The 14,968-nt window shown below is 39.6% G+C and overlaps 1 protein-coding gene across 13 annotated transcripts in view; it reads left to right on the top strand.

The window, feature by feature from the left end:
* The window catches only part of cacna1da (calcium channel, voltage-dependent, L type, alpha 1D subunit, a), an 81,030-nt gene that overhangs the window by 59,014 nt on the left and 7,048 nt on the right, over positions 1 to 14,968 (top strand). For 7 of the 13 annotated variants that reach the window (XM_053242429.1, XM_053242423.1, XM_053242426.1 and 4 more), the window contains 11 exons: positions 4,335 to 4,358; positions 6,423 to 6,455; positions 7,393 to 7,521; positions 7,699 to 7,764; positions 7,987 to 8,078; positions 8,211 to 8,370; positions 8,651 to 8,778; positions 9,412 to 9,508; positions 10,438 to 10,540; positions 10,644 to 10,745; positions 12,584 to 12,717. In XM_053242429.1, coding sequence (XP_053098404.1) covers positions 4,335 to 4,358; positions 6,423 to 6,455; positions 7,393 to 7,521; positions 7,699 to 7,764; positions 7,987 to 8,078; positions 8,211 to 8,370; positions 8,651 to 8,778; positions 9,412 to 9,508; positions 10,438 to 10,540; positions 10,644 to 10,745; positions 12,584 to 12,717 — 1,068 coding nt within the window. The remainder of the gene's footprint in view (positions 1 to 4,334; positions 4,359 to 6,422; positions 6,456 to 7,392; positions 7,522 to 7,698; positions 7,765 to 7,986; positions 8,079 to 8,210; positions 8,371 to 8,650; positions 8,779 to 9,411; positions 9,509 to 10,437; positions 10,541 to 10,643; positions 10,746 to 12,583; positions 12,718 to 14,968) is intronic. The other 6 variants (XM_034314184.2, XM_053242428.1, XM_026935295.3 and 3 more) reach the window with 2 other exon arrangements.

Genomic DNA, 14,968 nt, shown 5'->3' on the forward strand with positions numbered 1-14,968 from the left:
TTACAATAGCTTACAGCAGTTACCTGAAGGTAAACTAGTGTTTGCATTTTTTTAAGTAGACAGAATTAAGACAGATGTGTCTTACAGTCTGGAAAATACTACATTATTATTATTAATCAGTTTATTAAAGTATGTTTATTACAAAGGTCTTGTGAGACACCATTTCATCTTTCACTCACCGGTATTTGTGGCTTGCTGTTATGCTTTACAATGCATCCATAGATATAAAACTATTAGATCTGTTACTTACAGCTCCATTTAAAATGATAATTGGCTCTGATCTCATTAACAGATCTAGTAATTCATATATCTATGTGTACGTGTGCCATTTGCCCCTTTGCATGCTGGGAAATGTAGTTTGCCATGCCATATGCTAACATTAGTTCACATTCTGCAGATGGCGCTTGGTCACCTTCTTAATTCTACGGTTAGTCATTGTGAAGTTTGTCTCTCCTCTCTTTCCATCAGTCCTTCTCCATTCATCTCCAGACAGAGTGGCTGTGGAGCTCAGAGCTGATCCTGGCAGGATCGCTAACGGTGTCCCGTTACAATAAAGAGAGCAAACCAAGCATCTAATCACAAATAGAGCCATCAGAAAAGGGCAGTAGATAGAGTTTCAAGCAGGAGAGAAACAGGGCATCCAAATCAAGAGCTTAGTGGACACGGTGTCTAATCACAACCACGGTACCCTCAGGAAAAATAAAACAGCAAATTTACGCACTGTTCTCTACTTGACATGTTTGGTGCCAGACATTTTCTAAATTAGTTTTCCACTAGAGCTACAAGGCTAACTGTAAAGTGCAGTTGTGAGAGGAGGATGCGAGTGCGTGAACTCAGTGTGTTATCTGTTTGAACAAATCCACAAATAAAAACAATAAATTGGGTTAATCCATACTTAAAGTCAAAAATGGGCACAAAGAACAGGCTTTTAATGATATAAAAATTCAGGGTGAGACTCTGCAATGAGACAAAGAAACACCAGGGTATAAACAGACAAAATACTTAGCGGCTAAACACAGAACAGGTGCCCACATCTGGGGAACAACCCAATAATATGAGGAGAGGAGACAGGACTGAAACCAAAATAGGCATGTGGCAAAACAAAAAAAAGCACATGGAAGGCAAAGAACAAGCACAGTACCATGAGCTGAGGGGAGGAATTCATGATACTAATGCAGCTAACAACTAACTGAACTTCCAAAATATTCTCTAAATCTGCCTCCAAAATCATCCAGTTCTTCAGACATGCTGATGTGGTTTAGGCCACAGTTCGACTTCTTGTCATCTACAAACATTAACAAACCTTCGCTACGTAGATGAACAATATGGGGACAGCCATCTTTGAATACTGGAAGTGCCAGAAACAGTTTTATTGTTGTTGTTTTTTAAATCAGCACAAGCTTGTATTGTTCTGTTGTTAGGCTCCTCCTCCCAAAGACTGAAGTTGGGATAGTATCAGAAACCTGGAGGTGAAACCCTTCCAGCTATTTTACAAAATTATTTATTTAAAATTAATGACATTATGGAGAAAGGTCTTTTAACACAAAACATTTCAGGTGAGATAGCTTTCCATTACGTGTTAGCTACATTAGTCTTGTAGCACAAGTGCAAACAGAAGAAACAAACATCCGGCACTAAACATGTCTTGGCTGATGGACTACGTTTAAGGAAAGGCGAAAATTATGTACATTTACTTTTTCACAGAACTGTTCCTTTAATAGATGGAGTTTCAAACTGAACGTGATGTCAGAGTATCTGTTCATCAAAAACTAACACGATTCTACTCCGCTCGTTGCTGACACACTCGTTAATCAAAAATCCATTATTTAAAACCAATACAAATAAATGGGATTGCAAAACACTGTTCGTTTTTGATTAGTAAGGAAATAAAACCATGGGTGTGCACTCAGGCTTTTAGACTCGATTGCTGAGTTCTGCAGTCAGTAAAAGGGCCTTGTGTTTGTTGTTTGTATGGCGTGTGATTGTGTCTGTCTCTGTTCTGCCTCCTTCTAGTGAGCTGTTAGAGCTCAGATGAAAGAGAGAGAAAGGGATCATGGGTAGAGCAGGTGTGTAGACTCAAGCTAGGCTGCATGAAGACCCTGTTCTTGCAGTTTGTCTAGCATCTTCTCTCCTCCGTTCACTTGTTTTGTGAGAGCAGCGAGAGCGCCCGCCAGAGCCGTTTCTGATGCAGCACTCTTTCCAACATGCATGAAGATGCTACAGTGTGAAGCTCTACTCTTAACTTTCTTCTTTTCTACTGCGTGAATGAGTGTGACCATCTGCAGTGATGCAAACGTGTGTGTGTGTGTGTGTGCACATTGGAGGAGAATTCTAAATGCTTGTCTGACGTTTGAATGCATGCTCCACTGGATGCTACAGCTAGGAAGTGCTAGAATGCTTCTGCATCACTAATTTTTGCACATTTTACACCTCGTCACTACAGCACAACTAGTGCCCACTACCAAGAACTGTTTCTGTTTCAGCACTTATGAAGTTTTATTAGATTATACTAATGAGACAGGACTCTCCTGTAGAGCACCGCTCTCAGACTCGATCATTTCAGCTGAACAGCCATGCAGATCATCACTGCTGTGTAGAACATGGAAAACTTCATATTTTATTGTACAACTTTGTCGCTGGATCTCAGTGTAAGAGGGCAGAACATTGACTGTGTGACAAAACTGTGTATTATCTTCACACAAAAAAATGATTTATGCTGCGTTCAACTGAAGTGGGAAGTCAGAACTCTGAATTATCATTTTCGACCTCTGTGTGTTAGAGGCACAAAGTGGGGAAAAAACATGGATGCCTCCATGTTCATCTTTTGTTAGCAATAATCTAGCCAGCTAACTAGACAAAACAGTGAACTGCATTATCAGTGTTAGAGATTTAACAAGCAAATATGTCTGCATGTCGACTGAACTAAAAGTAAATACTAATGTATATAGTACAACTCAATTAAAAAATTTAAGAAGTGCTACTTTGGTTAATGTTGATGCTGTGAGCAGCAGTGTTGATTGAGGGTTGAGGAGACCTTTGAGGGGGGCGTTTTATTTGGGATTTCCAAATCAGAGGTCAGAAACATTCAGAGTTATAAGCTTTAGTTGAACGTAGCATTAATATAGCCTCAATACCCTTTGCACAAGTAGCCCTGAAAACTCTTTTATCACCAGGATACGCTGACTGTACAAATGTGTCTGATTAAAAAAAAAGTAATGAAGTCATAGCCACAAAAATAACAGCCATCTTAAGGAATATCTCAAACACGATGGCGGGATGAGGAAACATTACTAAAAAAAAGGCATTTAAAAGAGCATGAGAAGAACTGCTTTATAGTTTAGTAGAGGTGTTATTAGTCTTATAACATTAGGAGTTTTTAAAATAGCTTTGGAAAAATGGGAAAAATCGATTTAATTTGGCTGTATCTGAGCAAACTACTGTATACACTGAATCCACTGCATTAGTGGTGTCAGTATGTTATGTTAATTCAACATACAAGAAAAACGTTTAAACCTTACGATGTACCAACTACATCAGATTTGTAAAACTTTTGTATGCCATATTCACACATGCACATTTTTTCAGTCGCCATAGCCATCCTCACAGCCGTGTCCATACTTAAATTACCCAATATCACACACAAAAGCTACTTCTCTAACAGCTCCCCCTTGTGGACAGTATTAAACCAGTGAAATGTGAGTGAGTGAATGAGCGAGTTATAATCCAGGTCCAACAGGTGCTTTGCTGAACTAACTAGAAACAGCTCTTGGTAGTACACTCAGACTTTTCAATCCTTAAAATGTATGGAGAAGGGTTTAAGTGAGAACGGCCTTGTCTGTCTGGAGCCTGTTCATTTCATTTTGTTACTGAACAGGGCAGCTTTTGCTTTGTTTGTGTTCTTAATACACTCTTTTCTTTATTTGTCCGTATGTCTGTGTGTGTGTGAAGATGTCTATGTTTGACTGCATGGCAGTGGCAGAGGGACACATGACTCTGTACAAGGTTACAGGTGTTAATCAGTATGAGAGTGATATTGTTGGTTTACTGTTGGGTTCAGCAGGGTCTGATTCACACTCGGAGCATCTGAGCATTTCAGCACCTCCAACATGGTCATTAGTCAACGATGAGAGTCGTTTGTGTATGAACAAGGGCATGAACTAACAGTCAGATGGTGCTAAGCATCATGGTGTTATATTCTCTCTGTTAAAATGGAGAGTTTAGGAGTGTAATGTATGTAAGTTGTCCCAACACTGTGACTGATGTTTAAATGTTTTTAGCTGTGTTTTAAAGCTGTGTGATTAATGAGTGATTAATTCAGCTCTTTAACTTTAAAGCCCGCGGAGGGGGAAGAGTTGCCGGTAAGATACTTTCTTCCCTAATGGGCCTCAGCTATACTTAACGTGCTTTTGTTGAGTTTCCGTTAACATTCTGTTCCTACAACGGGCCATATTTACTAAAGTGCTGCTCGGACTGGATTAGTTTCACACGTGGCGGTGGGGTCATGTAAATATTACTGGAGAATCTCTGGAATTTTACTTTCATCCAAATTGACATGTTGAATAATATACGATAGGAAAAGAATTTTTGCGCATTTTCTTCATTATAAAGACACTCCAGGAAGAGCTCGCTGTTTGCTGCAGCAGTCGTCTCCTGCTGAAACCAAAACGAAATCAAGGCCGAGTTTAAAAGCGGAACAATAAAATATAGACAGTGTTTCCAGGCAACACGTTTTAGGTGTTAGAGTTCCTAGCACAGGTACAGCCTACCAGCGTGTTATGGTCATGTGACCTACGAATGATCAAACACTTCCTACAATGGCCACACCCCACAACAAGCACGTATAATAAAGGACAAAATCAGTGTGTATTAAAATGAGGTGTGTGTAGTACACATGAAACTTTTAGCATAATGAGTGTGTGGACACGCCAAAGTCTGTGATTTATGCGAGATCGCTCCATAATTGATCAGAATTACTACAGACAACATTACTTAGGGGAGGGATGTCCAGAAATCATATCCCATCCGACTAGTAATAAAGCAAAATATCAAATGACTGACTTTTAGCAGATTGCTGGGAGTGGCCTTCTAATAAAAATGCACAACCAAACATACACAGATGCATCTTGCCTTATTTAAATAAACCGGTTCTCTGCATATTTGCCTGTCATAACTAACATACGGGTGTATTAAGGTTTTTGCATCACAGCAATGTGAAAGTTGAAGGTGAAAAACACTCAAAAAAAAAAAAACTGCATGGCACCCAAAGAAGACACATTCTGGTCATTCAGAAACTGTCTGTGGTTCTTAACTCATCACATAGAAACCTCAAAACTACATCATACACCGAAAGAAGTCTAAGAATAAGATCAAGCTAAAACACTGTTAGAGAGGAGTTGATAAGTGTTAGTGTGCCAAACACAATCACAAGTGGTTTTTTTTTAATGCTCATTCAACTTCAGTTACTTTTCAAGTGGCATGGATTGAAAAGCTTGTTACTTTCATCTATTATAAAAACTGCTCCATATGACGTATCTGTACATCCAGTCTGAACTGCTACTAAACTAATGAGACTTTTTTTTTAAATTGAGAGTCAAATTACTACAGAAGCTCTAGCTAAGAGTAAAATCTCTTACTCATTAAAAGAAGTTACTGGGGGTTTTAACACCAAAAGACGGTGAAAAACATTAGTAGATATGGCCCTTTGTTTTTAGACTATTTCATCTCCTTGCCTTTTACTAATGTTGCTGCTTTTTGTATTTTGCCAAGACCGGCTTCCTTTCATATATATATATATATCAAATGTCTATACAAAAATAGAGCTATATTGTGGGAATCGTTTCTGGCTTTATACATGTTGTGTTCTTTTTGGTCTTCCTTATGTTTTATTTGCAATTGTTTTTTACATACTGAGATTCTACTGTTATTTTAATTAATTATCATATGACTAGCTTTTACATGTTTATCCCCACTGAAGTCATGTTATACTGGTGTTATTGTTGATACTGGGGTGTAAAAGAGTTGGCTTGGAAGTCAGTATGAATGCTGAACTTGTAGTGCTAAGCTTCTTTTACTAGTTAGCTCGAATTCACCTGGTAATGTCAGTGCAAAATTAGAAAGAAAAAAAAAAACCTCCTTTGACAAGGGGAAGATTTTGTACGTTTATTTTCATTTGAACAGTTCCCTTAGTGTTCCGAATGTAAAACATTAGTTTCCCAAGTTGAAATTTTTTACATAATTCAGGGATTGAAGTGAGGTAGAGCTGTAGTCAGTTGTGTTATAGAAGCTTCTGAATTAGCACAATGCATAATGAGCGTGTCCGAGTGTGTTTAATGGTTTGAGAGATGTGTTAAGAGGTGTGTTGAGTTGTGTGTGTGTGTGTGTGTGTGTTGGTAAGTGATTAATGCAGCTCTTTAATTTTAAAGCCCACAGAGGCTCCACAGGTGGATGAGTCAGGGGTAAGATACTCCGCCCCCTACTGGGCCTCACCTCTAAGTATCATAACTTCTTTTATCAGGTTTCCGTTCAGATTCTGTTCTGACTTTAGTTATTTATTTAATTTATTTATTTATTTATTTTTACAGTAAACTCTTTCTGATAACTCTGCTCCCCCTTTTTTAGACTTGACCTTGTTTTATCCTCATACGTTTTGGTTTGCTGTTGGTTAAGTTTACTTTAGTTTAAGTTTTAATTTGCTCTGTCTTTGGGTTTGCTTTCATGTTTGCTTTTTTTTTTGCTGTTTGTTTGTTTAATGAGGAAAAGTCTCAAGCAAACGTGTCAGTGAGTGTGTGAGTGTGCGTGTGTGTTTGTGGGGTCGACAGCCCCCTCACGTTTGTATTGCTGACACTGCTGCATGATGTTGACCCCCCTCACGGGGTCAGGTCAGGTAAGGATGTGACCTCAGGTTAACCTTTGACCCATGGGCTTTGGGTCCCGGAGGTTCGCATGCAGTGAGGCGAGGTTTAGAGAGCCATGCTTGTGCTGATGCAGTTAAGTATGGCCAGGTTATTTTGAATCCAGCATGCGCCTCCCTCCTACTTCCTCTACGTGTTTAAGGACTAACACATGCCGCAGGTGCCTGGCGATGCTGCAGGTCTGGCCAGCATTAGATACATTGCAAACGTGATTTTATATCCTGATTAACATCAGATATTTTGTAAATTAAAAGAAGCATATTATACAGAAGAACAGTAAGCATCCTGCTGTAAATATACAGAGGAGTCCTGCTGTAAATATAAGTTTCTGTCTTAATGACCACGAGGTAACAAATATATTGCAGTATTAGTATTTAGTGCACCCTTCTGGCCGGGTAGTTAAGGCACAGCCAGGTGCTTTGTGATTTCTCTTTCTCTCTGCTCTGATTGGTGCATTAACTCTTGACTCCGCCCCCTGCAGAATGCAGAAGAAAGCTCTCGCATCTCCATTACCTTCTTTCGGCTGTTCAGAGTGATGCGATTGGTCAAGCTGCTCAACAGAGGGGAGGGAATTCGTACCCTCCTGTGGACCTTCATCAAGTCCTTCCAGGTCATTTTTTTCCCCCACATACTCACCAACTCTATAATCCCAATTTAACCCATATAGAAATAATATCTTTGAGTTTAGGGGACTTCATGACACCTCTAGACGTGCACACACACCACAGAAAGTGCTATAGTATTGGATAACTGGGTGTCTAACTGAACTTATTCGTGTTGCACGCAGGCTTTGCCATACGTCGCTCTGCTGATCGCCATGATGTTCTTCATCTACGCCGTCATCGGCATGCAGGTGAGCTTCTTAACTGAAAAGTCTGTGTCCACTTATGCGTGTGGTTTGTGTACTAACTTTCTGTTATGGTCACACACCAACAAACTCAATTTAGTCTAAATATCCTGTGTGATTGTCAGGAAGTTGGTCAGTGGGTATCTTAGCTTGTAGATGATCCTAAACTGGCAGCAGCAGTTTCAGATTTGAGCTTTTGATCTGCTGGTCTGCCTGTGTGTGTTACAGATATTTGGGAAGATAGCCATGGTAGAGGGTACACAAATCAACCGGAACAACAACTTCCAGACTTTTCTGCAAGCTGTGCTTCTGCTGTTCAGGTTAGTGTTTCACTGTACGCTAAACACAACAGATCAGCTTCTTTCAACAAGTCTATCCTGCCTAACTATGAATCAAATGAAGTAACAAATCAAAATGAATTGGGAGTCTCATTTACGTGTGTGTGTGTTTAGATGTGCGACAGGTGAAGCGTGGCAGGAGATCATGCTGGCGTGTTTGTCCGGGAAACTCTGTGACCCAGAGTCGGACTATAATCCTGGAGAGGAGATGACCTGCGGCAGCGGCTTCGCAATTGTCTACTTCATCACATTCTACATGCTTTGTGCATTCCTGGTACACACACACACACACACACACACACACACACAGAGCTCCTAGTATTCACTAATCTAGAAAATCCAGGAGACTGGTACCCAAAACAGACCACTGAAGGCGACATGAGAGGTTTTTAAATTTCAAACACTAACTGTAAAAGGAAACCCGGTTAGTGTTAGTGCTCAATAACGATCTAGCACAGACCACTATCTTGGGAAACTAAAAGCACTGTGCATGACAGCGCAAACAAAACAAATGAGCAAAATAAAGTACAAATCCGCTCTACTTGTATCTTTAGATCATTAACTTGTTCGTGGCCGTCATCATGGACAACTTTGACTACCTGACTCGTGATTGGTCGATCTTGGGACCACATCACCTCGACGAGTTTAAGAGGATATGGTCCGAATATGATCCAGAAGCCAAGTGAGTTTGTGTGTGTGTTTATATGTCTGTGTAAGAATAGATGTCTACACTAGGACTGTCAAATTAACCAAACTGTTTAGCATTCAAATGGGTCTGAATATTAATGAGACAAAGCAAGCATTAGCATTAGTGCTACACTATGTATTTGTATCACATAAACCATGGCTGATGACAAAATCAGTCCATCATAAACCTGTTTTTGTTTTTTTGTTTTTTTTTTTATTCATCAACATTAACTTTTTTCATTATTTTGATTGTACCTACATTTCTAAAGCTATCCTAGATCCATATAAAAATCTGTGAAATAGCAGCATCAAAAACAACAACGACGCTAAAATGAAAAATGAAAATATAATTTACTGATTTAAAACTGGTGGTAGTTTAGTGACAGAACCATACTGACCCCAATGACAAACACGTCTTACAAGATTGTTTAACTAAAAAGTTTAATAAATGGGATTTTCAGTAGAGGTTTATTCGTTATTCGTTAGGCGACTAAAAGCAAAAGGTGAGATATTAAATATTCAGATGTGTTTTTTTTTTTTTTTTTGCAGTAAATATGCACATATTAATAAAATTGTGTGTATAGTATGTGAAAGTGAAAGTAACGCTCTGTGTATGTCTGTCTTTCAGGGGCAGAATAAAACATTTAGATGTAGTGACGCTACTGCGGCGCATTCAGCCTCCGCTTGGCTTCGGAAAGCTGTGTCCTCACAGAGTAGCATGCAAGGTTAACACACACACACACACACACACACACATATTTTATTGCCATGATTAGATTAATCTATATATTTATGTAGGATGTTACTGTTTTGCTCTGCGTAAACCAAATTTTAACCTCAGAAGTGATGTATTTTGTGTTAAAAAAAGAAGTGTCTCTCCACAAAACATCAAACACAAATAGAACGTAAATACACACAGTACTTTGCAAAAGTCTTAGGCACATGTAAATAAATGCTATAAAGCAAAGATGCCTTTATAAATAAAATTTAAAATGATTTTTTTTTTTTAACATTTAAAACATCACCTATAAAGAGCAATAAACAGTAATAAACTAAACAAAGTCAGTATTTGGTGTGACAACATCAGTAGTCTCAGGTATACTTTGTACACGTAGTTTTATAAGGAAATTAGTGCACAAGTTTTACCTGGAGATCTTGGAGAATCTGCCACTACGCTTCTTTTCATTATGTTTTTTTGTTTGAAAAGGGTGTGTTATGTAATATGTTACTTTCTTTACTGACATACAGATACATTTTGTCATTCTTTTTGTTGAAGAAGTAATGTTTGAAAATCTAAAATGTTTTCTAAACAAAATTTGTATTAAAAAAATTTATTGTGCCTCAAAGTTTCACACAGTACTTTATATCTAAGACGTTACAGTTTGTGACCTCTAGATGGTGCTGTGTTTATTATTTGTGAATAAGCCTAATGCTGTCATTGTCTGTGTATAGACAAAGACGCACACTTTTATAATTTTAATATTTTCCGATATTATTTTAATCATACTGTGCAGATACGACCAAACTGTAGCTGAACAGAAAAGTCTGGTCTCAATAAGGCAGACATAGAGCTTTGTAGGTGAAATGTTGCCGAAACTGAGCCAATCAGAGCATGTTTCCTTCTTCACTCCTGCTGTGTGTGTGTGTCTTTTAGCGTCTAGTGGCCATGAACATGCCCCTGAACAGTGATGGCACCGTGATGTTTAATGCCACACTGTTTGCACTGGTCAGGACTGCACTGAAGATCAAAACAGATGGTGAGCAGTTTTTTTTTTTAAACACACACACACACACACACAGAGAGAGAGAGAGAGAGAGAGAGGCATAACAGTAGTGGTGATTTTTTTCTTGTGCTCGCAGGTAATTTGGAGCAGGCAAATGAGGAGCTGCGAGCCGTCATTAAAAAGATCTGGAAGAGGACCAGCATGAAGCTGCTTGACCAAGTGGTGCCCCCTGCTGGTGGTCAGTCAACAAGCGAGCATGCTGCTGCCTCACACATGCGCGCGCGCACACACACACACACACACACACACACACACACACACACACACACACACAGAAACACACACTTGAGGCTTCTAAATGGCCTGACTCGCTACCACGCTGTCACACAGGAAATCAGAAACTTCCTTTATAACAATAATATCTACAGAACATAACATAAATGTCTATTAAAAAAAACTAAACACATGGAGTGTTACAAACAACACACACACACACACACACACTTTTGCATACACAGACACTGGCAATGGCACCAACATCTTCACCTGCTTTGCTCTGCTCAAGTTTTCTTGTTGTGTGTGTGTGTGTGTTTCTAATACTTACTTGTTGTGCCATATCTAGTCCAGATCTTCACTGGAGTGTGTGTGAGTGTGTTTGAGTGTGTGTCTTAAGAGCTTCAAACTTGCATGGCATTTTAGGCATGCTATTTTTCTCCTACTAAAGCAGAACTCTCTCTCCTTTTATCTATTCCTATCCCTTTTCTTCTCAGTCTCTGTGCTTGAGTGCTTTCACAGCTTCTGTTCCTCCCTGACTGTGTGTGTGTGTCTCTCTGAAAGCTCCTCCGAATATTCTGAAGCAATTCTGTTTCAGAGTGGTGGCATGGAACAAGTGTTGCCTCTTCTTTCCAAACTTTGTCCCCAAAATGCTTGTTTAAAAAAAGTGACGCAGACCCCTGCTTCAGAATCATTCTGTCTCTCTCCTGCACACACGCTAGGAGCATGCATACTCATCTCTCTCTCTGTCTCACACACACACACACACACACACACACACGCTGCTTGTGCTGTTTGCTTCCATGTGCTGTGTAGAAGGTACAGTAGATGCTTGCTAAGTCTCAAGCTTGTCAATTTCACACAATACAAGGTTTGTCAGTAACTAGAGCACACAATACTAACAAATGCTAAAGAAATTCCAAACACCACTGACATATTAGCAAAAACCTTAAAAGAAATAATGTTTCGTTCATAAAGTGACACACTTCTGAGCGAAACAGGCTCCGTGTATTTTTCTCAAGCATGTGCAGTTTACAATCGTGTAATAATTGAATTTTAGTGGAAGATTATGTATTATGTATGTATGTATGTATAAATAAATATATTTTTCCTATTAAATGGGAGGTACATGAACTAATAAGGTATAAAGAAGAAAAAAACTAGACATTAGTCACTGTATTCTCAGCTATAAGAATCAGTGATATTAGAGATATTATTAGGACGGTGCATCTCTCTCTCTCTCAGAGACAATATGATGCATGACACTTGATCCATCATCCATATGAAAGTCAACGGCCACGCCTCCTTCACTGAGACTGACACACAGAGGCCACGCCTCCTTGACTGAGACTGACACACAGAGGCCACGCCTCCTTGACTGAGACTGACACACAGAGGCCACGCCTCCTTGACTGACACTGACACACAGAGGCCACGCCTCCTTGACTGACACTGACACACAGAGGCCACGCCTCCTTCACTGAGACTGACACACAGAGGCCACGCCTCCTTGACTGAGACTGACACACAGAGGCCACGCCTCCTTCACTGAGACTGACACACTGAGGCCACGCCTCCTTCACTGAGACTGACACACAGAGGCCACGCCTCCTTCACTGAGACTGACACACAGAGGCCACGCTTCCTTCACTGAGAATGAGATTTAACATTTTTAATGGCATCACTTTTGATTAACTGGTTGAAAGGTGTACAAAGCATTAGCGTAATAAAAGTGTGCGTAAATGGAGTGAGGTAACATGCTAAAATAGAAGATGTGTGTATGTGTGTGGTCTGTTTATTCAGATGATGAGGTAACCGTGGGGAAGTTCTATGCCACCTTTCTGATACAGGACTACTTTAGGAAATTCAAGAAACGCAAAGAAGAAGGACTGGTAGGAGTGCATCCTACACAGAACAACACGGCCATCACGCTGCAGGTGAGTTAGAGTGCGCAGATGAAACGAGATTGTGCAGATTGTGGTTAAGAAAACGAGATAACTGACTGGGGTTAGCTGTGCTTTGTGGATATGACACTTCGCCAATAAATAAAACAAGTCACGTTGTTGATGCTTTTGCATGCGTGTATGCTTGAATGATTCTGCACTCGGGAATGTTGGTAGTGTTGCTTTGAGACATGTTTTATCGTAGCAGGTTTTGCTAAATAAAAGCCATTGAATTTGTACATCTTCCGAATTATAAGACAATATGATATGTGCTATAAAAAGTGATGTAAAGGGGACAGATTGTGACAAAAATTGTGCTACACAAAGTGGCCATGAAATCTGAAACCTTACTGCGATATGCTACGTTTTAAAAATAAAGCATGTAAACTATTGCTAAACAATTAATCAAGCAACCACAACACTGTACTACATTAAACAGTAAAATGGAAAAAAAAGAATAACAGGACTCTTAAGGATCACATACAGATAGACCGCTAGTTTTTATTTACTTCCTACATGAAGAACCCCCAAAGGACCCAAAGTGACAGAGTGGGGTCTCTAAATGTTCGCCTGATTATTAGTCACTATTAGGAAATTCGAGCATGAATCTTTATAGCAAGTGAAGAGCTAGGTGAAACATCTGTTCAGCATCTGCACGAGTTTCCCTGTCAGCCTGAAATGCTGTGGAAAAAAAAAACGCTTGGCACAATATTGTTAATACGGGAATTTTTCTCTAAGCAGAATTTTTTTGGGTGGGTGTGAGAGGCATCTCACACGTTTTGTGGTTTTGAGAACTTGTCAACTATTTTAATGTTTAATTTTTAAAGGAATTCTGCTTAAAGAAACATAACTGAATTATGTTTTAAACAAAGGCAACACAGTGATATTTATAATCCATACAACAGCTATACAATAGCCAACAGTCTGTCCATTACCATTTATAGTTGGGTTTTGTAGTCTGTTAGGAACAAAAGTGGCATGACATTAACGTCGAGTGTGAACGTGGCGGGTGGAGGAGGGTGTTGGTTCTGCAGGGGAGTCTAAAAATTGTAGGCTAAAGATACAGAAAATAATCATTTTAGCTGTTTTTAATCAATTCAGCAATTAACAGACCTGGGAGGCATTACGCTTACGCAAACATATCACCAAAGATTTCGGCCATCTTGGTCCAGGATAACTCACAAGCAGCTTTCAGCAGTACGCCTAGCCTAGACTGCAAGGCTGAAAACAAATAAAAATTGGTACCGCCAGTGTCACCTAATATCGAGGAGGAGAATTAAAAAAAATTATAAATTACGCGCTGACGTTTGGCCACTTTACCAACAATGATAATTGTACTATAATAAAATATTCACTTAGCATTCATTAGACAGCCAGCGTAATTGTTTGCTAGTTAGAGTATGCCTCCTTGGTTGTCAAAAATGTTTGAAAATCACAGCGACAAACAACGGAACTGGATTAATCTTGTCAATAATGAGTGTCTGTCATCACGGTCACTGTGACATCCAACCATAGGCGCACTGATGTGTAGCTAGTACCGGTAGCTAGTCTTACTAAATTCCACCATCTGCTGTGGGCCATCGGAAACGCATGTCTTTAATTCAGTCAGTCTGATGAAGCAGGGATAAAACGTATCCCCCACCTGTGATAAAAATAAATAACTAGAGGGGGCATGACAAAAGCAGAATCAATTTGCACCCAGATCATGTGTACTGTGTTGGCTTTGTTTAATGTTACCCTGTACAGCTTGAGTACGAATGCTCCAGTTTAACCATGTTGGAGATATGCACATATATACATGTTTTCTGTATGTTTGAATGCTGTGTGCATGTTTATTTAAATCCATTTCTATTAGATGCCCTTCACAGTCTCTTCTCATCTTCATTGTCTCCATCGCCATTTTACCATGACCACATGTGTAATCACATTCACGCTTTTGATAGAAGACCGCATTTTTTGGGGAACACATTTTTTTAAATTCACTCTAAATTCATCTCCGGTGCTTTTTTTTCCCTTTTTGTTTTAGCAGATTTAGCATTTGCTGTAAATGTTAGCCACGTGTAGTTAGAAAACAGTGCACGAAGAAGGCGTGTGGCGTTTTGTACTCTCTGCTGGTACGTGTGTGAGGGGATGTGTCCTTGTCCCGTCTCCTGTGAAACATTCTCATCTCTAACACACTGTCCTGTCTGACACCGTCCTGTTGTTGAGAGCAGTCATGTCCCTTTACCTGTTACATGTTGACACT

Source organism: Pangasianodon hypophthalmus, chromosome 20 (genome assembly GCF_027358585.1).
Source record: "Pangasianodon hypophthalmus isolate fPanHyp1 chromosome 20, fPanHyp1.pri, whole genome shotgun sequence".
NCBI classification, from domain to species: domain Eukaryota; kingdom Metazoa; phylum Chordata; class Actinopteri; order Siluriformes; family Pangasiidae; genus Pangasianodon; species Pangasianodon hypophthalmus.